The 22,652-nt window shown below is 38.0% G+C and overlaps 1 protein-coding gene across 1 annotated transcript in view; it reads right to left on the bottom strand.

Moving 5' to 3' along the window:
* THSD7B (thrombospondin type 1 domain containing 7B) overlaps positions 1-22,652 on the bottom strand; it is a 727,150-nt gene that overhangs the window by 331,969 nt on the left and 372,529 nt on the right. Inside the window, exon 10 of the mRNA XM_021695876.1 lies at positions 258-387. Within this exon, the coding sequence (XP_021551551.1) occupies positions 258-387 (130 nt within the window). The remainder of the gene's footprint in view (positions 1-257; positions 388-22,652) is intronic.

Raw genomic sequence — 22,652 nt, 5'->3', positions numbered from 1 at the left:
AAAATTGATTGCCTGGGTGGCAGAACTCCAGCATCTCACTTAAAATCAAAACATGTTTGTTTCTTTTGTTCTGTTAACTAGAGTTTCATATTTTTTACTCCCTCAAAATATATTCAAAATAAGAGAGGAAAATATTGAGCTATTAAAGATAAACATTATCTCTTCTTACTTCTCACTAAAACTTATAAACTATATAAAGAAAATAGGTCATGATTTATACTAAAATCTAATGATTATTTCAAAAGGTAACTAATTACCGATATATGGGGCACAATGAAATATCTTCACACTCTCGCTCTTCAAATAAGGTATCTGGGCATTCTTGGCCTCCATTGGCTGCTTCCTGGATGATAATCCTGTATCGAGACTGTTTTACTGTGGCATTTCCTGAAGTAAAGGAAAAATAAAATTGTAGTGCCCTTCTATGTGGATACAGGGAAAAGTCCAGGGTTAGTCAAAGGAAGGAAGGAAGGAAGGATGGAAGGACGGAAGGAAGGGAGGGAAGGAGGGAGGGAGGGAGGAAGGAAGGAAAGGAGGAAGGGTGGAAGGAAGAAAAGGAGGAACAGACGGAGGGAGGGAAGGAAGGAAGGGAGAGAGAGAGGGAGGGAAGGAAGGACGAGGGGGGGGGGGGGGGGAGAGAGAGGGAGGGAAGGAAGAAGGGAGGGAGGGAAGTAAGAACGTGTGGTAAGACTACTTAGGGAATGAGAATAACAAGCAAAGACCAGGGGTTAATACTTCATGTTATACTCAGTCTTACTCCTATGTGATAGATAGTTAACAGTCAATAATAGTGATTTCAAGTCTATTTGTTCTTATATGCAAAGTTCGTTTTCCAACTGTTTTACTACGCTCTAAATTAATCAGAATGTATATTACCTATGGCATAAGAGTTACATGGCATAATCTGAGGAACCCCAGAAACTCTCTTTGATCTCAAAACAATAGCTCAAGGGCCCAGAGTTTTATATGAGCAATTCATTCCCTCCAGCAAGGCACTTCCCTCTGTGGGTAACTTTCAAAAATGCGAACACTCATTAAAATTAATACATTAGTAATTTATTTATTTATGGATATTGGTTTCTTACATTTCTTAGTCCTCATAACCTGAGACAATATGTATATAATTGGAATTTAGGGAAAAGGCACTAAAATTGTGACAGAACAAAATATTGTCTACTTTCTGGTTTGGCTGAAAAGGAGAAGTATTAATAGGCATCTCAATAAAGACAACCGATGTTCACTTTAATGTGCTGGGGCACTCATCCCATAATCTTTAGATTCCTCTTAAATCAATAACAACAATAAAAATCAATTACATTACAGTGGCTAGTAACTATTTCAATTACCATGTGCAAAACTTGCACTAGATATAAAGATACAAATTCTTGAACTTATAATTAAACAGAAAGAAAAGGAGGCAGATAGAGATACACCAAGTTTAAGACATCAGTAGAGCGAGAAGTATCAACAGTGTGCAGTGTTAGGAGAGTAGAGAAGAAAGAGTAATCATTTTTGTCTCTGGAATCAGACAGCTCCGGGAGGAGGCAGATTTTATTCTGGGACTTGAAATCCTAATAGAAAAAGAAAAAAGGCTGAAGCCATTTTGGGCCAAGGAAAGTTTGAGAAAAGGCATTGCTGAGACATAAATGGGTGCATGGAATTCATAGAGTAAGACAGGTAGCTGCATTCAGATGGAAAATGTGTGCATTTGGCTTGTGAGTGTGCACATGTTGAGGGCGGGTTGCAAAGAACGAAGAGAAGGGGTGGTATAGAACATGGAATTAATTGGTAGGCTCAGGACAGATAATGGATCTAACTACATTAAGAAGAAAATTTCTAGAAAGCCAGCAAACTAAGTGGAGTGTGACAAAAGGGGAAAAAAAGAGCTTTCATTAAAATTATATATTCACATGTTTTTTAAAAAAAATCTTTAGTACAAAGACTTACAGTGAGAAACAACTGACCCACAACCAATTCCCTGTCTTCCTTCCAGAACACTTTGAACTCTATTTAGTTCTTCTGTGATTATCTCCAAATTTATAAATAATAAGCTTATGTCATTGCTTCTTGATTCATTAATTTTAGACATCATTTATTGACTTTCTGCTATAACTGATGGGAGTTTACTTTGCACCACCTTTCAATTTTTTATAATTGTATCACTATTTTTATGCCTCTAATGGTTATTTAAAGGCTTTAAATAACCCATTTTTTTCCAGTCCCACTTCTCACTCCTGCCCTCTATCAGACCAGCCACCACCATTCTAAAGAATCTCTGTGGGTAGATGAGCTTCCTCTTCTCTTGCAGTCCACATTCCTGATAAGTTAGGTCATAGCTTCCTGTGCTGCATCATCACTTTCTCTACTCCTCAGTCTTGTCTATTAAGTTTTTCATAAATGAGTTTAGAGCTTTAATCCACTGACGGTCCTCTCTATTTTTTTTAACAAGGAATTAGGGCTTTTATAATTCATTTCTATTATTTTAATGAGATTACGGGAAGAAGAGGAAACCAATATACTTATACATTTCATGATCTTGACTAAGTTAAGCAGATGTATAGGATCTTTTCCATCTACTTACAGATCTATTCCCCTACTTTGCTTTTTTTTTTTTTACCCATATTTAATCTACTGTACTTGGGGAACTAATCATAGGAGTGTATCAGTGACTCTCTTTTCCATTGGCTTCTGGTTGGGTTTGGCCAACAGAAGGATGGGGCACACAATACAAGGAGAAAAGATGATAAGAGAAGAGGAAGATCAGGGAATTTATTCCACCAGATTTCATGTTCTGGATCACGTCAGCTTGTTCTTTACCTCAACCAAAAGCCATGGTTTCTATGGAATGGCCCTTTCCTACAGTTATAGTCCTACTAATTGTTCCTACCTCTATCAAATTTCAGTATCCTAAATGTCACTAGTCCACATACTGAACCATCCCCTGTGACCTTAAGTAACCCTTCCCAGTCTTTTGTAAATAACCCCTTCATTAAATTTTCCCCAGTTGCCCCATTTAAATGGGCCACCTGTTTCCTACCAGGACATGCTAATAAAATCAAAGGAGACATGCTACTATATGACAGGGAAGAATGTTATAATTGGCCCTTTTCTAAAAGTACTTAAGGTCCTGTGAGGAGTATAAAATAGAAGGTTAAAGAGAGAAAAAAAATGTGTACTTAAAACAGTTCTAGTGAAAAGCTGAGCATTTTCCCTTTAAGTTCAGGAACAAGACAAGAATGCTCACTCTTGCCACTTTAATTCAACATAGTATTGGAAGTCTTAGTCACAGAAATTAGACAAGATAAAGAAATAAAAGCATCTAAATTGGAAAGGAAGAAGTAAAACTGTCACTATTTGCAGATGACATGATACTACATATAGAAAACTCTAAAGACTCCACCAAAAAGCTATTAGAACTAATAAATGAATTTGGTAAAGTTGCAGGATACAAAATTAACATGCAGGAATTGGTTGTATTTCTATACACTAACAACCAGCTATCAGAAAGAAAAAAATTAAGAAAACAATCCCATTTACAATTGCATCAAAAATAATAAAATACCTAGGAATAAATATAGCCAGGGAGGTAGAAGACCTGTACTCTCAAAACTTCAAGACACTGATGAGAGAAACTGAAGAAGAAAAAAATAAATGGAAAGGTATACCATGCTCATGGATTGGAAGAATTAATATTATTAAAATGTCCATACTACCCAAAGCAATCTACAGATTCAGTGCAATCCCCATCAAAATACCAATAGTATTTTTCACAAAACTAGAATAAGAAATCCTAAAATTTGTAAAGAACCACAAAAGATCCCCAAAAGTCAAAGCAATCCTGAGAAAAAACAACAAAGTGGAGGAATCAATCATACTCTCTGATTTCAAAGTATACTACAAAGTATACAACAGTAATCAAAACAGCATGGTACTGGCACAAAAACAGACATATAGATCAATGAATTAGAATAGAAATAAAATAGAAACAGAAATAAATCCACACTTATATGGTCAATTAATCTATGGCAAAAGAGATAATATACAATGAGGAAAAGACAGTCTCTTCCATAAATGGTGTCAGGAAAACTGGACAGCTACATGCAAAAGAATGAACCTGGACCACTATCTTATACCATACAGAAAAGTAAATTAAAAATGGATTAACGACCTGAATATAACATCTGAAACCATAAAACTCCTAGAAGAAAAGATAGGCAGTAAGCTCTGTGACATTGTTCTTAGCAATACTTTGTGGACCAGTCTATCAGGCAAGAGCAACAACAACTAAAATAAACAATTATATTTATTTTATCAAACTAAAAAACCTTTTGCACAGCAAAGAAAACCATCAACAAAACAGAAAGACAACCTACTGAATGAGAAGATATTTGCAAATTATATATCTGAGAAGAGGTTAATATCCAAGGGGTGCCTGGGTGGCTCCGTTGTTAAGAATCTGCCTTTGGCTCAGGTCATGATGCCAGGGTCATGGGATCGAGCCGTGCATTGGGCTCCCTGCTCAGTGGGAAGCCTACTTCTCCCTCTCACACTCCCCCTGCTTGTGTTCCCTCTCTCGCTGTGTCTCTCTCTGTCAAATAAATAAATAAAATCTTTAAAAAAAAAAAGAGGTTAATATCCAAAATATATAATGAACTCATGCAGCTTCATATAAAAAAAAAAAATGGAAACATGAGCAGTGGACTTAAATAGATGTTTTTCCAAAGAAGACATACATATGGCCAACAGACATATGGAATGATGTTTAACATCACTAATGATCAGAGAAGTGCAAATCAAAACCACAATGAGTATTACCTCACCCTGTCAAATTGGCTATTATCAAAAACACAAAAAATAACAAGTGCTGGTGAGAATGTGGAGAAAAGGGAACCCTTGCACACTGTTGGGAATGAAAACAGTATGGAGGCTCCTTAAAAAATTAAATATAGAACTACCATATAATCCAGCAATTCCACTTCAGGTTATTTATCTGAAAAAAAAAATGAAAACATCAAGTCAAAGAGATCTATGCATCCCTCTGTTCACTGAAGCATTATTTACAATAGCCAAGATACAGAAACAATCTAAGTGTCCATCAATAACTGAATGGATAAAGAAAATGTGCTATATATACACAATAGAATATTATTTAGCCATTAGAAATGAATATCTTTCCATTTGCAACAACTTGGAAGGAACTAGAGGGCATTATGCTAAATGAAAGTCAGACAGAGAAACAAGTATCATATCATTTCACTTATATGTGGAATCTAAAAAGCAAGACAAACAAAACAAAATAGAAACAGACTTATAGATACAAGAAACAAACTGTTGGTTACCAAAGGGGGCAGGGGTCGGGGGGTGGGTAAAATAGGGAAAGGGGATTACAAGGTACAAACTTCCAGTTATAAAATAAATAAGTCATGGGGATGTACTTTTTAGCATCAGGAATATAGTTAATAATATTCTAATAACTTTATATGGTGACAAATGCTAACTAGACATCATGGGAATCATTTCATAATGCACAAAAATATTGAATCACTATAATGTACACCTGAAACTAACAGGATATTGTATGTCAATTATACTTCAATGAACAAAAAAAACAGTTCTGCATAATAATATAAAGCTATCTTCATTTGGGTGGGGCCAGCTTTGTAAATAATTATGCCTTTAGGAATAAGTCTCTTCTCCCATTGTCAGTTAATTCCAGTTACACTGTACTTACTCTGAAAATTATTGCTTACCCTTAAGATTTGTATATGTGTGGGTTTCTGTGTGTGTATGTTGTCCAAGGGTTATCTTAGAAGACCCAGAAATAAAAACTGAAAAGAATAGGAAAAATGAAACAGAGGCCTTTACCTCACATTAAGAGAGAACATGGATCAGTGTCTCTCCCCTCCCACTGCATGCCTGTGTACACACAGGCATGCATGCATATGCACACACACACATACACACACACACATACAATGAACACTCCCACCCAGAGGTTTTCTGCTTTATGGTGTAATTCCAGGTCAAGTCATTCAAAGTTTAGGGAACACAGTTATCCTGCCCTACAGAGGTTCGGGTTGGGTGGGGCTGAGAAAGATGGATTCCATGGACAAAACAAACTTTTAGAATAGAGGCTAGATTTTTTCAGAAAGAAAGCTGATTGACACTGTACAGAAATGAAGAAAAATGTGCATGTTTTCAAAGAGAGAAACAGAGATAAGGGATGATCTTGATGTAGGGAAACAACACCAGGATCTGCGAGATAGCTGTTAAAAATTTTTCTGTGTAATGTGTCTCTTGGTCCTTAAACTTTGGAACGGTCATATTTAGCATTCAGCTTTAAAGGATTTTTCCACCCTCTGTGACGTAAGTGCCTCAACTTATAACCAGACCTACGGCAGAGTCACTTGTGCACAAGCGACATGATTTAGCTGGTGTCATGGAAACTTAAGGGCAGGCAGCGTCTGGGAACAGTCAGTAGCGTTCTCACTCCACCTCTACTTTGGAGCCAGCCTGCAGGGAGCAGTTCTGTACCAAGGAAGGACAATAATTCCAGAAATCCAAGAAGTAATTAGCAAGAGAAGAGGATGCATCTGGTAGCACCCAACATCAAGGTCTGAAGTCAGAGAGCAGAGGATGAGCAAAAGGCTAAGTGGAAGCTCTCAGGAACTGATGTCAAACAGAGCCTCCCTTTCTGTTGAATACACCGACAGTGATTTCAGGGAAGTAGACAGAGAATGGAAGATAGTGACTTTGAAGGTGGTAAAGATTTGGATTACCTATGTGTGTAAAATGCATTATAAGTTTCCGGGAAGTGTCTCCTTAGTCTATATCAGATCCGCTTCTGGGCATTTTGCATATGCTATCTTATTTTATTTCATTTTATTTTTTATTTTTTTTAAAGAGAAGAGCAGTTTCTTCTCTCTCTCTCTTTTTAAGATTTTATTTATTTATTTGTCAAAGAGAGAGCACAAGCAGGGGGAGCAGCAAGCAGAGGGAAAAGCAGACTCCCCGCTGAGCAGGGAGCCCAATGCGAGGCTCGATCCCAGGACCCCAGGATCATGACCTGAGCCAAAGGCAGACGCCCAACAGACCAAGCCACCCAAGCATCTTATTTTAAAATTATCATTATTGTTCCCACTTTACAGATAAGAAAATGGAGGGTGGGGGAGTTAAATCATTTGCCCAAAGTCACCTAGCTAGTTCTGAAACTTTTAAAACTATGCCATTAAAACTGTGGCTAAACAGACATCGAAGTCCATGATCTCTCCATAAGAGACTTCATGGTGAAACAAAGAGTGAGGGGCATTCCAGGGAGGAGTTCACATCATAATTCCTCTGTTATTCCCAAGGAATACCTCTTTCTTTTTAATCAATTCTTCAGTTGGCAGAAGGTTTCAAGTGCCAATATACACAGTGCTTGTGGGGCTTGGTGAGTGACGCTTCCAATCTCATTAGGCCTATGAAAAATAACAATAAATTAAAGTTCCTGTTTGCAAACATAAATAACTGTTCAGCCATGATTATGGCTAATAAACAACTAGTCTAAATTCAATTTTGATTTATGCATATTTTATCACCACTTAGTCATCAGGCATAATTACACTTAAGTTATTAATTATAGTCAAAAGAAGTAACATTTAGAGAAGATGGCAGCTTAAACATCAAGAGCCATATTTAACATCAGAAATATACAAGTGAGTTATTTATCAGTATAGAAAGAATAAGAGAGATTTATAGATTCTCTGTGAAGGTCTATACCAGTCTTTTCCCAGAAAGATGGCAGCAAAGGTGGATGAAATCGTCTGTAAAGAGTAGCTCTGGATGATTCACGGCCAGGAAAGCTAGGGCACATCATACTGAACTGAAGATCATGAGTGCTAGTCCCTGGTGTCAGGGTTAGTCAATCAAAGACTGGGGCTAAAGAATTGACCCCCTAAGTTTCCAATCGATTTGAAGTCTGAGAGTAGGCAAAGAGCAAGTGGAGCATGGTAGAGCACAGTGAATATGAGCACTGGTTGACAGGAGAGGCAGGCTGGAGAGGACCACAGGAGGGGAGTTTTCTAAAAGCAAGCGGGTGTGCAAAGTAGATGAGGGATGATTGTGTATCAGCAATATCTCTTAATGCCTATTGAATATCAGCAGATATTCTGCTGCCAATCTGCAGAAATCTGAAAGTCGATTAAAAAAAATCACTACTCTGAATTTCCCTTGTTTCTCAATTATCTCCATTATTAATAGGTCTAACAGATCTTAGTGACTCATTCTGCTTCATGGCACCAATATTCTTCCAGGCTCATTGCCTTAAAACTCTTGATTCTCATCCGGTGCTCTTTGTCCTCCCCATTTACATATCAAGTTTACCATTAAACAAACAGAACCAAAAATCTGCTGGTGATTCCCCTCTAATTGATCTTTACGCAAAAAGATGGCACCAATATTTGAAGAGTCCTATCATATAAAGAACCACACGTAAATACGTCCTGAGGTTGAGTTACAACTCAGGTGCCTACTACATTCCAGGTAAGTCCTTTAATCTTGCTAAACCTCAGCTTCCTTGGCTGTAAAACAGACCAAATAAAAGTTTCTATTCCGTATGATTGCTGGGAGGATTCAATGAAATACTGCCTGTAAAGCACATGCATATTGCCTGATACCAGGAGTCTTCTCCAACATGAGTTCATGAGAGAAGGTGAGAAGAAAGATTTAAAATATATATATAGAAGAGGAAACCCTTCAAGAGTTGAGGCTTCTTCACATTAAAAGAAAAATGTGACAAACAAGCTGGTCTTCTATTCAGTGCTATGTCTTGGGCCATGTTCCAAGCATCCAGGAGTAGACCACGAGTGGCTGAAAATCATCCCACATTCCTGGTAAATTAAATTACAATTGCAAGGCAATTTGTATCAACCACTTTCTCGTATCATTGGAGAGGAACAGATAAGGTGATCAAATACCTTGTTTGCTCAAAGAAGTCCTAGTTAACGTCTGTTACCCAGCTTACATAAGAAGAGCTCATCCACTCGCTTTCAGCAGTGCCTCTGTTTGTATGAAAATTATATGATCACTCTGAAAAAAAACCATCCCCCCATGCAAATGTAAGAAACAAGCACATTTTGTTTCTCACTGCAGTGTAGGGTTGCATTTCAAATGTATGGAAAAGGTAGACTGCACTGCTGCTCTTAAAATTATCTACTCAATCTGATCACTGGGCCTTTTTATTTCTTGCCACAGAGTTCTGCTTCAGATAGCAGTTCATGCATCTGAAGAAGATGGTCTTGTGCCCCAAGCACATTTGTTCATGAATCATTAAATTAAAAATGAAAGGGAAAGGAAAGTATAGGGCTTACCTGAAGATAATTGACTGGAGCTACGTGATATGTGTTGTTAAGATAGAAACATCACGAATGAAAGCTATATAACTAAAGAGAAGTGGCGTTTAATCAAAGTGAAGCATTATTATAAGAGAAAACAACTTCCATTTGGCAAAAATTCCAAATGGTCATTAAGAAGTCTGTTTCTATGTCAGTTCAATGGACAGAGATCACAGTGTGATGTTAGACAGCACAAGTTTCTTCAGCATTAAATCCCCTAAAAAGAACATTCTCTCTACTGACTAATTATACACAAGAGAATGCCCCTCTCTAGTCTATTCAAAATCATTGCTGAGATTTCCTTTTAGGAAAGTTACAAACCAGGATTCACCACCAGCCCAACCATCTCCCACTTAAATCTGGAGAAACAGATACTGTGATTCTGAGTTCTTGGACACAAGCACTTAACACATACAGTGTTGTCATTGTTGATAAATATTTATCAGGTTTCTGCTATATATGTAGGAGACACACATAGGTGCTGTGCGTGATACTGAAGCGTACGTACATGCATTATTAAATCTCCCCAGTGAAGCAGAAGTGAAACTTGATGGATGGATAATAATGTAGAAGTTCTCCACAGTTTTATAAGTATTCAAAGATGATAATATAAACTTTGTATTTACTATCCAAAGCCCATCGATCCAGTATGCTCTTTGTTTGAGGAGCAATGGAAGGCTTAAATAGTGCACACCACAATGCCCTAGAAAAACTCTGAGTAGTTTTCATGTACTTCTTTCCTATTCATCTTGGTGATCCAGATAGAAAGCAGATACATCAAAAGTAGTCTCCCCCAACCCCCTAAGTTCCCTCCCAGCCTAGACCTCCAAGTACTTCAAAATGAACACTGAGCCTATCTATATACCAATGAAATTAAACAAAATTGCAAAGCTTTTTTGAAAATTGAAAATAAGCTCCAGGATATCTATATACTTCTTTCATTTTAAAATGTTGCCTGAAAAAAAATGTACTCTATATTCTTAAATGTTCATAATCATCATTCACTTTGCAACAGAGGCCACATTCAACGGCTCTGGCAACAGACAGGACCTCCAGGGCTCTGATTTCTAATCCCAGCTCATTGACTGAATTGCTATATGACCTTGGGCAACGCACTTAACCTTTCAGAGCTTCAATTTTCTTGCTTATCCTGTGTGGGTAATACTGTTGAGCCAACTCATAGGACGCTGTTAGGAATGCCTAATTAAATTGGATTTAAAGCATCTTGCAAATGTAATGTGTGTGGTTTGTGTGTGTGTGTGTGTCCACTTAAAATTCCTTATTCCTTAAAAATGCAAACCCTTAATTTCAGACGAAGCAATTCATGTTTATACCTGCATAAACTATCTAGGACAACCACCGAGGCAAATAAACATGTTCTCTCTATGGCACATACCATACACTCACTGAAGCCTATGCAATAGTTTTAATTTCTAGGGACTATCTCCAGATTCCTCTACTTGCTATCCTCACCACTACAGCTCTTAAAACATCTGCAGTTTGTAAAGCTGACCTTATGTGTGGCCTTTGAGTGTGGCCCTTCCTTTCTCTATATATGATAACTGAAGTCACCCACAACTGATCTTGCTTTCTACTCAACCCACGTGGTCCTTAATGCTGGCTAAATATTAGAATCTCAAGGGATGCTTTTACAGACTCCTAATGCCCCCCCCCAACCCAAACTATTTAAATCAGAATCTCTGGTGGGTGGTGCCCAAATATTGGTATATTTAAAAAATCTCCAGGGCAGAGAATCACTGATTTAGCACATTTAAAGCTCACATGTCTTATTCTTCCAATATGTAAAACAGGAAAAAGACAATGCAGCATGCTTAATCAAGCAATAGAAAACAAATGAGCACTAGCTAAATCATTAATGCTCTCAACACACTTAAAAAATGCAACCTGCCCTCTAGCTAAGTACATCATAATGGGTATAATTGGAAATGTGTACTATAAATGAGGAGGGTTAACAACACTATTTATAATGACAAATTGCACTTCTCTTTTCTTCTCGCCAACCCGTGCTGAAATGACAGGGATTTATCTTCCCTCCATGCAGACCCCTTTTCATTTTAGCAGATGAAATGTCTAGTGGCTGCTTGCTACAGGGATCCCTAACACATTGTACTCCATCAGCCTTAATAGTGAAATACTCTGCAACACCACACTGCCTTGTATATAGGCAGGTTTGAGGGACACAGATGTCATCAAGATATAAACTCAAGACATAATCATTATTAGGCATGAATACTGAATCATATATTCAAAACAATTCTTTTAAATAATCCATATTACCCTAACTTCTTAATGCTTTATGCCTTCATAGGCATAAAAGGTTGCTATTACTACCCAGCATTGTCTTGACAGCTAGAGGACAGAAGGACTTCCAGGTCAAGCTTATGTGTCACAGCACAAGGAGAACACAACTCAGGGATATACAACTAGCAACTTCAGACCCTCAGATCCTCTGTTCTTCTTACAGATAAGTCAAGTGTTATCATTTAGCTATCTGCCTGCCATGCTCAAAATGCACCACCACTCACTATGGCTCAACCACATGAATCCTCATTTCTGCAACTTTGTGCAATGTCCCTTCTAGGATATGTCTACATGTAAAAAATGGTTTACCTGAATGTAAGGTGTGGGGGGATCCTTTAGACATTAATATCAGTTTGATATTAAAGTTTTTGTTTTGGGGATAGTAGTAAGACAAGTTAAAATAACTGTAAAGATAAACCAATCAAAATAAAGTTTTCCACTTCTAACTATAAATTTTAGCACAATGTAGACAAAGACTCTTAATTATCCCTTGTATGCGTGAGCTGCATGTTATTTCCTGTCTTCTTGTTTTCATTATTTTGCAGCATCAACATAAAGCCTCTAGGTTTTGAAATTCCTTTTTTTGGCTTAGTATTGATGTAATAACTTAGAATTGGTGAGTCTGGAATGTCAATCAGGTATGGGAACTTAGGAAAATATTTATCTTCTGGTACCTCGAAAGGAAATAATTAGAATAACTTTTGGGGTTTTAAAGAAGAATAATCAGGTAATGGAATGTAATTAGTTCAGGGTTTGGAATCTGGTAATATGTAACAAGGTTTGTTGGGGGACAGGTTAGTGTTGGGGTAAGTTCAGTGTATTCCTTCTCCCTCCTTATCTAGGTAACCCTTTATGCTTCCTTTGAGACTGAACAAATGGGTACCTCTTTCAAGAAGTCTTTCCCACCCCACCCTCAGCCAAGTAGCCCTCTTCCCATGCTTCCATGCCTCTAGAAAGATTCACGTTGCATCCTTCTATTTTCTTGTCTGTCTCTGCTCTCCAGGTCTTGTAGTGCTTAAAACCTAGGAGGCATCCAATAAATGACTGTTGAATAAATAAGGGGATGGATGAGTGAAAATCATAACTGGATGAAAATATAGCCATCTACATTTTTTTTTTCTTGAATGGAAAGTCAGAGACATTAGTTTCTACCAATAAGGCAGACTATATATCTGGAGAAACTCTGCTGGCACACAGAAAATTGAATGTGGAAGAAGTTTGTTTTTAATTCAATTTAAAACATGTATCTTTTTTTTTAAAAGATTTTATTTATTTATTTGAGAGAGAGAGAATGAGAGACAGAGAGCATGAGAAGGAGGAGGGTCAGAGGGAGATGTAGACTCCCTGCCAAGCAGGGAGCCCGATGCAGAACTCGATCCCGGGACTCCAGGATCATGACCTGAGCCGAAGGCAGTCACTTAACCAACTGAGCCACCCAGGTGCCCCTAAAACATGTATCTTTTTAATTTTGGAAATTTTCAAACATATCAAATGAACCCAATATATCCATCCATCAGCTTCAATAATCACATGGACATGCTTTTTTTTAAAAAAGCCCTTTCATGCACACCTGAATTATTTCTAAGAATATTCAGATATCATAACATTTTATCTGCAAATATTTCAGAATAAATTTATAAAAGATAAAGGCCCTTTTGATTTTTTTAATTTTTTTTATTAACATATAGTGTATTATTTGTTTCAGGGGTACAGGTCTGTGATTCATCAGTTTTACACAATTCACAGCACTCACCATAGTGTATACCCTCCCCAATGTCCATGACCCAGCCACCCCATCCCTCTCACTCCCCTTCACTCCAGCAACCCTCAGTCTGTTTCCTGAGATTAAGAGTCTCTTATGGTTTGTCTCCCTCTCTGGTTTTGTCTTCATTTTTTCCTCCTTCCCCTATGATCCTGTCTTGTTTCTCAAATTCCTCATTATCAGTGAGATCATATGATACTTGTCTTTCTCTGATTGATTTCACTTAGCATAATACCCTGTAGTTCCATCCACCTCCTTGCAAATGGCAAGATTTCATTTTTTGATGGTTGTATAATATTCCATTGTATATACACCTCATCTTCTTTATCCATTCATCTGTTGATGGACATCTAGGCTCTTCCCATAGTTTGGCTATTGTGGACATTGCTGCTATAAACATTGGGGTGCATGTGCCCCTTTGGATCACTACATTTATATCTTTGGGGTAAACACCCAGGAGTGCAATTGCTGGGTCATAGGGTAGCTCTATTTTCAACTTTTTGAGGAACCTCCATACTGTTTTCCAGAGTGGCTGCACCAGCTTGCATTCCCACCAACAGTGTAGGAGGGTTCCCCTTTCTCTGAATCCTTGCCAACATCTGTCGAAAATATAACCATTGTGGGTGCCTGGGAGGTTCAGTCAGCTAAGCATCAGACTCTTGGTTTCAGCTCAGGCCATGATCTGATAGGTGGTGAGACAGACACCTGCAATGGGCTCCAAGCTTAGTGGGGAGTCTGCTTGAAGGTACTTTCCCTCTGCTCCTTGCCCTACACATGCATGTGCTCTCTCTCTCTCAAATAAATAAATAAATCTTTTAAAAAATAAAATAAAATATAACCATAATAACACTTTCATACACAGAAATATAAATACCAATTCTAAAATACTAATAAATACTCAACTGCCATTGGGTTATAATTTGGGTCCCAAATGTCAACTGAGCTATAATTGGTTGACATGTCCCATAGGTTCCTCCCCCTTTTCTTCTAGTTTTCTTTGAAATTCTTTTTGAAATGCTTTCAAAAATAGATTATAAATGTATGTTTTAAAAGGCAGGCAAGTAAAGTTTTGGAGCACTGGCCTTTGATGAAATTTCTCCATTGTTGGCAATGAGGACATGGCTTTTAATAGATGCATTAAATCAAGAAAGGGGAGACAAAGACTGCACGGCCAGAGCATAGAGTGATGTTTGGGCGGAGACTCTCCCACCTAGAAACACATAAAGTTGGAATTCGCTTCGTGTGTGGATAGTGAAAAAACCTACTGTGACAGACAGAAAGAGTGGGGCTGCTTTCTTGTCTTGACCTTGACTCTAGAAAGAACAGGGGAAAAAAAGAAGTCACCCAGAATTTTCCTAACCAGATGCCTCTTTATTAATACATGTGTGGAGCTGGAGTTAGCACTACTCTATCTGAAGAAGAAAATTGAAGATGATAATGTTTATCATGTGCTCTGGATTATTCTGGAAAAAGAATATTGAAATTCTCTAAGAAGGAGATACTGCTCTAGAAATTGAAAATATAACAAAACAAAAGAAAAAAATATTATTCCCAACCTCATGGACCTTACATTCTAGTGGAGAGAGAAAGACAACTAAAAAAAAAATAAGTTAAATATTTAGTGTTTCATAAGGCAATTAAATGCTGTGCAAAACACACACACACACACACACACAAGTAAAGCAGAGAGTGGTAGGGAATGTGCTTCTGTGTGTGTGTGTGTGTGTGTGTGTGTGCGGTGAAGAGAGGGAATGTTGTAATTTTAAACTTCAAAAGCCTCAATGAGAAGGGGATATTTGAGCCAGAATATGAAGGACCGTGGTGGTCATCTGTATAATATCTGGAGGAAGATAAATTTAGGCAGAGTGAATACTATGTACAAAGACCCAGCAGAGTCAAATTCCAGAGACAGCAAGGGTGGCCGGGGTGGCTGCATCACTGGGTACACTGGAGTGTGAAGTCGGAGTGGGAGTGGAGGGAGGGATGATAGAAAAGGTCAGTGTCTCCACAAAGAAAAAGAAATTGGATGCCTATCTAATACCATACATAAAAATGAATTATTAAAGTTCTACATGTAAAAGTTTCTGTAGAAAAACATAGATACCTTTATGTTTTGGGGATAGGAAAAAACATCTTAAAACACAAAAATGAAAATCACACAGTAAGTGATTGATAAATTCAATTAACATTAATATTAACCATTTCTGTTCATTGAATGACAAAACTCACTCTGAATGGTTTATCTGCACTATGGGGAACAAAGCAAAGTTTATTTTCCAGAATACAATCTTCAAAATAATAAGAAAAATAACCCAAGCACTTGCCATGCTTCATTCCCTTGCAAAGTGTTCTACATGAATCAACTCAATCCTCATAACAATCCTAAAACACAGTTACTCTTATTATTCCCATTTTGGAAGTCAGAGAACAGAGGAACAGAGAAGTTTTGTTATCTCGTCCTAGATGCCAGTAAGTAATAAAAAGGACATGAAACCCAAGAAGTCTGTATCCAAAGTATGTATTCTTACTGCTCTGCTTTGCTATCCTATGCCTCCAACCCTTGAATGTTCTCAGCCAAGTGCAAGAAGAATTGCAGTCCAATAAAATTACAATCCAATAATGGCAACTGCTCCCAGGAATTAAAACTCAAAGCCAGTTAGGAGCCTGGCCCCTAGAGAAAGCCAATAAGGACCAAGACCAGCCAGCTTACAGGGTCCCAGGCTCAGTAGGGCTCTTAGTTTAATGCTCTGCTACAGCTGTCTTGAAATTTTTAATAATTTTTAAACAAAGCACCCCACATTTTCATTTTGCACTGGGCCTTACAAATTATGGTGCTGGTCCTGATAAAAACAATGGTAATGTGGGGAATTAACGAGATCCTCTCCATCTTTGGGATCATTTTACACCTTGGAAGTATACACACAGAGAGGTGACTAGGAAGGGTTCACTCCATCCTAGAGTTCTGACAGTTGCTTACTGTTTTTGTTTCTCTCTTAGCATTTAAATTCCTTGAGCAGGAGAGAGGTTTTGCATGATCATACAGTTACGTGAACTCCACAGGATGGACAAAGAACTCAGTACACGCTGGGTCATGAGACAGGCTATTATATAATGCTGAGTTATGGTAATTTATATGCTTACCTACAATTCACATTTTTTTGTTCAAGAAAACAGATTCTCCTCGTTTCTTGCCCAGATAATTGAACGGCTTCATAATTTTTGCACTGGTTTTGAATGCTGTCTAACCTCATTATTTTCTGTACTATTTTTTTTTTCTAAAACACAAATCTGATTTTATCACACCCATGCTTAAAATTTAAAGTGTCTATTAGAATTCCAGATAATGTCCAAACTTTTTAGAATGGCATGAATCTTCTCATAAACTGGCTCCTGCATATATCTCTAACCCTATTTCTTATCATCCCTCCATATACATTATGCATCCCAAGACTCACTAGCTGCCTGTTATTCATTTAATTAAAATGTTCTCTGCTGCTGCCAAGCCTCCACACACACACACATCTTCTCTTCTATATTTAAGATACTTGTATTCCATGTTTACTTGGAAACTCCTGATCTACCAAATCTTACATCCTCTGATCACTTAGCTAGAGTAAGACACCCTCCTCTTTGGCTACCTAATATTCTGTGCTCATTCCTGTTATAAAAAAGAGAGGTTTATGTACTTGAATCCTCTATCAAAAAGCCCCTTGAATAAAGTAACACCATCTTATTAACCTTAATGTTACTAGCAATTGGCAGAAAGCATGGTATACAGTAAACCCTACAAAAAGTTTACTGAATTACTGATACATTCATCTGTTATCATTCATTTGATTATTACTTACACACTTACACTGTGGCAGCCACTATTCAATGTGTTTAAGCACTGAACAAGACATGGAGCTTACTTTTTATTGGGAGAATGGTTAAGTGCTATGAGGAAAACAACATGTGGTAATGAGCAAGAAAGAGAATGGGAAAGGAGATTTCTAATAAGATTGTCCAAGAAAGGCTCACCAAGACATGCTTTTTGAACTGAAACCAAAAATGTTGAGCAAAAGGCACTCATGCCAAGGGCTGGGAGAAGAGCATTTGAGGAAGAAGGTGCAGCCAGTGAAAGTCTGGACAAGATATGGAGGCCAATGTAGCTAAAAGGAAAAGTAAAGAAAGCAGGGGAAGGTGGAATAGGGGTTTACAAAGTTGCCTAGCACCAGTCTGTGAGGGTGGAGCCCTCCAGATGATTCTTTTCATGTGAAGGGTTATATCCACCTCTACCACCCTGTTTTCCCAGGATTTTCTCCCCCTTCCACACCTGTGTCTTCTTTGGGAAGGATGAGGGGCATCTAAACCATGGTTTTGGGAGAAGGAAGTGGACATATGTGGCTCTTCCTTCTCTCTCCTTCTTGTTCTTTGGGATGTATCTGTTTGTAGAAGGCACATATTCTGATCTGTTCTGGGCTACGGTCATCAAATTTTTAACTGTCCAATATGGGCTGTGACCGGGTGGTTAATCTTGTCTAATTATACAATTGAGAATCGGCTGATATTTTGATCCCCATCTACTTTGACTAATTCTCAATTGTTTCTAAATTTGCGTGGGGGAAAAAGTGGGTGGGGAAAAGACAGACTTCCTCAAAGTCCAAGACCAAATATGTGCTTGCTGGTCATGTATGATGATATCTCATGTTCCGTGCAATATAACAATATGTGTTTATTAAACTCCTATTATTTTTCTGCTAGAAGAAAGTCTTTCTTTTGCTCTCTCTCATTCTTTCTCCATACATACATACAATACACTTCTAAATATCTTTTGTTTATAAAATTAATAACTTTATTACTTGAGCTTGAATACCCATGGATCCTACAACTTACTCAGGGAAGATGAAATACAAAATGGAGGACAAGGAGGGAATTAGTGCATACTAAGCAACTACTGCTAAGCTAGCCTCTTCACATAGGATAAGAAAACCCTAGGAAGTAAATTGTCTTACAGACGCTACATGTTATATCTATGTTACAGGTAAGCATATAGAGTCTCAGAGAGGTTAACTAAATTTTAGAACACACAGCTAAAGGGCAACACCAGGAGTCTACCATAACTATGTTAGATTATTTCTACTACACATGAACAAATTAGAGAAAAACTCAAGAAAGAATATAATTAAGTGTTAAACTGAATATAATCAAATATCAGTTCAAAAAGCATCTGGTCATTCAGCAGAAGAGAATATTGTTGGCTCAAGTTAGAAATGAGTATATTTCCCACAGAACCTGTCATTGTACATGTGGTCTATATTCTTACTTTGGTTATCATTCATAAGGCCTCTAAATAAAGTTATGATAAGCATATTTTAGGCATCAGAGCAAACTAAATTTAACTTGAAAGGACCTCAAATGGCAGAGAATCCACAATTCCTCACATACTTATTTTCAGATATTTTATTCCTTATTCACTGAAAACATGCCATTCAGTAGATGTTCTATCTGCACTATTTTCATGTAGCAACTTAATTTTGAAGGAATTTCAAGAGATTAGCAGAGTATCTAGTGAAGAGTTTTCTATTAGTGAACACTTAAAAGTTGTTTGTCTAAACTATGAGCAATCTACCTCATTTTAAACATGAATTTAAAATCTTCTTGATTTTGGGGCACCTGGGTGGCTCAGTCGGTTAAGCGTCTGCCTTCAGCTCAGGTCATGATCCCAGGGTCCTGGGATTGAGCCCCACATTGGGCTCCCTGCTCAGCGGAGAGCCTGCTTCTCCCTCTCCCTCTGCAGCTCCCCCTGCTTATGCTCTCTCTCTCTCTCTCTCTCTCTGTTAAATAAATAAATAAATAAATCTTTAAAAAAATGTTTAAAAAAATAAAATCTTCTTGATTTGTTACCTTACATAAATTATTTGACATTCTTATAAAACCTGGAGCTCCAAATTGACATATTAAGATCCCAACATTTAGCTCCACCTTTAACTCTCAGTTTTGTTGTAGTAAGACAAATTAGTTTATAAATCTATCATCATATTAGCTAATCCAGTGAGTCAAAAACCTCCTTAAGCCATACACTAATTTAGAATCATATTAACATAGGATCAAAGCCAAGGAAGTGAAAATAATTTATTATTTTACTTGTAGAAAATTATTTAATAAACTTAAAGTAACCCCATCTAAATCAAAACTAATTTATTCTATTCCTTCATAAGAAGTATATTGAAAGTCTAAAAATAAACTCCTAATTAGAATGGGTACCTTGGTTTCTGAAAGGCAGCTTATTTACCTCTACAGGCAAATAGAAATTATATTGTGATGCAATGTATTATCTGCAGAGCATTCTAGAGATATGAGAAAGAAACCAGCCAGAACTTAAAAGAGTTTGAAAAGAAAGAGCATTCATATCCAAAGAAACAGATTTTGCCACCAAGGCTAACAATAAATCATTATGAATATCCATGTGAGCCACAGGATTTATTTATGGTAATGTAGCTTCACTGTTGAATGAAGGAGATTAATAGTGCTTTATAGCAAGTATTAGTTGTAAATGTAGAAGGAAGACGGTGGATTTCAGATGTAAAGAATGGAACTTCAAGCATCAAATCTACATTTTAAAAATTTTGTCTGCTTTTGTTTATTTTATTTTGTTTGGTATGTTAGTTTATTTTATAAGACGACCAAGACAACACTGTTTATGACAGACTATTGCTAGAAATCACAGCCTAGACATTTTGGTAAGAACTCAAGTACACATAAACTGCACATTTGTTTGTTTGAAGTAAAATATCTGGCTCCGATCATACTTGGGGTGAGTGCTGTCTCTCGCCTTCCAGTTTCTACTCTTCATGAGCGTATAATTCTACTGCATTTCTGTTGCCTGGGGCTTCGTTTTCCTTTTCTGTATTTCTACCTAATGTAAACCACTCTCTTCCCAAACCAACTCTGAAGTGAAAGAGGATGGCTTTTGCGTTGGAAGCAAGCAGGTGGGTTTCACCATGCCTCGCCCTGCAGTTGAGCACCTACAGAGTGTGGCTGAAACAGAAGTAAGCGAATGAGGCATGTTCTGGATTCTCTCCCAAAGAGCTGAGCTTGGGTGTTCTGGAGAGGTCAATCTCAGTGGAGAACAACCCCTGCCCCATCTGAGGGGGAATGTTCCCACACTCAGCTCCCGCTGCCTTTCTGCACATTGTCCCCTTCCCCTTTCAGACGGGTGCTAACCTGAGGGGGCTGGTCCACAGGTTGCTGAAGTGGCTCAGGGCCTGACACAAACTGGGCCAGCAGGCTCTCTTTCTTGGTAAGCTCCATAAAGAGCCAGAAGGGAAGTTTCTGTCCATGTGGGGTGCTTGACTGCAGAAAGTGTGGTAGAGTGGAGCCTGGGACAGCCATTCCGGGGCTCTGTATCTGCTAGTTAAGTATTCAGATTCAGAGAAGGTCCATTACAAGGGGCAGGACAGTAGGCGTACACAGAGAAGCAGAGATGGGAGGAAGCACACTGGCCTGGAAGCTGAAGAGAGAAGCCTCACTTCCTGTTTGCATTTCTAGTTATTATCTAGTTATTATTATTAAAGGGGGAATTTTTCCCCCTTTTTTTTTTTTCCCCTTATTTTTGGATATCTGTAAGATTTCCCGCTTTAACTTCCCATCAAGCCATTTTAACCTATTATAGCTTATAAACCTTGGATCCTTGAAAGCCAAAGTAAGTGATTAGAACAACATAGTAGATGCAAGTTACACATTTCTTAAATAATCCATTGGCTAATGGTTAAATTAAATGTCTCCATAGTTCAGGTGTTCTCAAACTTTAATGTGTCTTAGAATTACTAAGGCAGTTTGTTTAAAAAATGGCAGATTTTGAGGCCCAAGGCCTGACCTCAAAATCAGAATCTCTTAGGATTTTAACAGGCATCCCCGGTAATTCTGAGCTAGTAATACATGGGCCACACGTTTGGAAACCTGTTCAAACTACTGTTTTACCCTTGGACCAGTCTGGGTCACTGCAAGACTACACATGACCATAATTTTGCATTTCAACATTATATCTTTGGGTTTTATTAAAAAAAAAACACAAACAAACATAAAACCATGAAACCCTTCATTTCCTTTCCTACGGACACAACTGCCTCAGTTGGTGACCAGGGCTGGAATGTGAAGTTGCAGTAGGGAATGCCTTCTGGGAATTAGCAACTGAATAGGTTTTGGTTCCCATGAGATACTCCTATGATTCCATTAGAAATAATAATAAGCACACAGACTGATGGACATAGGAATGAGTGAATGAATGAATGAATGAATATGTAAACAAATTAACAAAAAGGATGAACCATGTTTTTAACCATGTTTGCCAGGAAACCAGAGATAAATCTGATTCTCTAAGTCCCACATCTTCTATCACCAACAGCACTGTGCATGTTCTTGCAGTTAGCTATGGAATCATTTACGAAAGAAATTTAGTTGTAAAGGCATCTCAACTTTCCTCTTAGCAGTTTGCCAGCTTTGCTTAAGCAGGTTGCTTCTAACTGGCATCCATTTATTTGACACGGATTTACTGAGTTCTGTTCTGTCTTAAGTTTATTACCAGGCACTTTTGGGAATGAAAGCAGAAAAGGTTCCAGCCTTCAGAGATTTCACATCCCTTCAGAGAGACACAAAACACCTTTACCGATAGTTAGAATGCAAGCAAGTCAGACAGGGTTATGGGACTCAAGAGAGAGGGGTGGTTGTTTCCAGCAGAAGGATCAGGACAAATTCTGTGAAGGAGGCAAGGATTTGCACCTTGGTTAGATCTGGGCAAGCAGCAGAGATAAGGAGAAAGAGATTCTAGACAGAGCGGAATTCTGGTTTTCCTTACTACTTTCACAGCACTCTGATCTTCTGCCTAGCACATATTATGATTTGTACCCGCATGTTCATTGGGTAATTTGGGGTTCAATGCCTCCATTTTCCTCTAATAGACTCTACCTTCCATAATGGAGGGATCTGTGTCTTCACTCACCACTCTGCATATATGCACACGGTGCCAAGCACAATGGCCGGAACACACTGATTGTTCAGCCAGTGTCTATTGCTGACCGAGTGGATAAGAGCCTAGGCTTCCGTGTGGTTTTGCCCTCTATGAGTGTTGCAATCTTGGGTCCTATCCTTAAGCCTCTATTTCCTCATATGTAAATTGGAGTAATAATAGTTCTTTCGGTATAGGATTGAGGTAA

Source organism: Neomonachus schauinslandi, chromosome 3 (assembly GCF_002201575.2).
Source record: "Neomonachus schauinslandi chromosome 3, ASM220157v2, whole genome shotgun sequence".
Lineage (NCBI taxonomy): Eukaryota > Metazoa > Chordata > Mammalia > Carnivora > Phocidae > Neomonachus > Neomonachus schauinslandi.
This window is presented reverse-complemented; position numbering and strand designations above follow the sequence as displayed.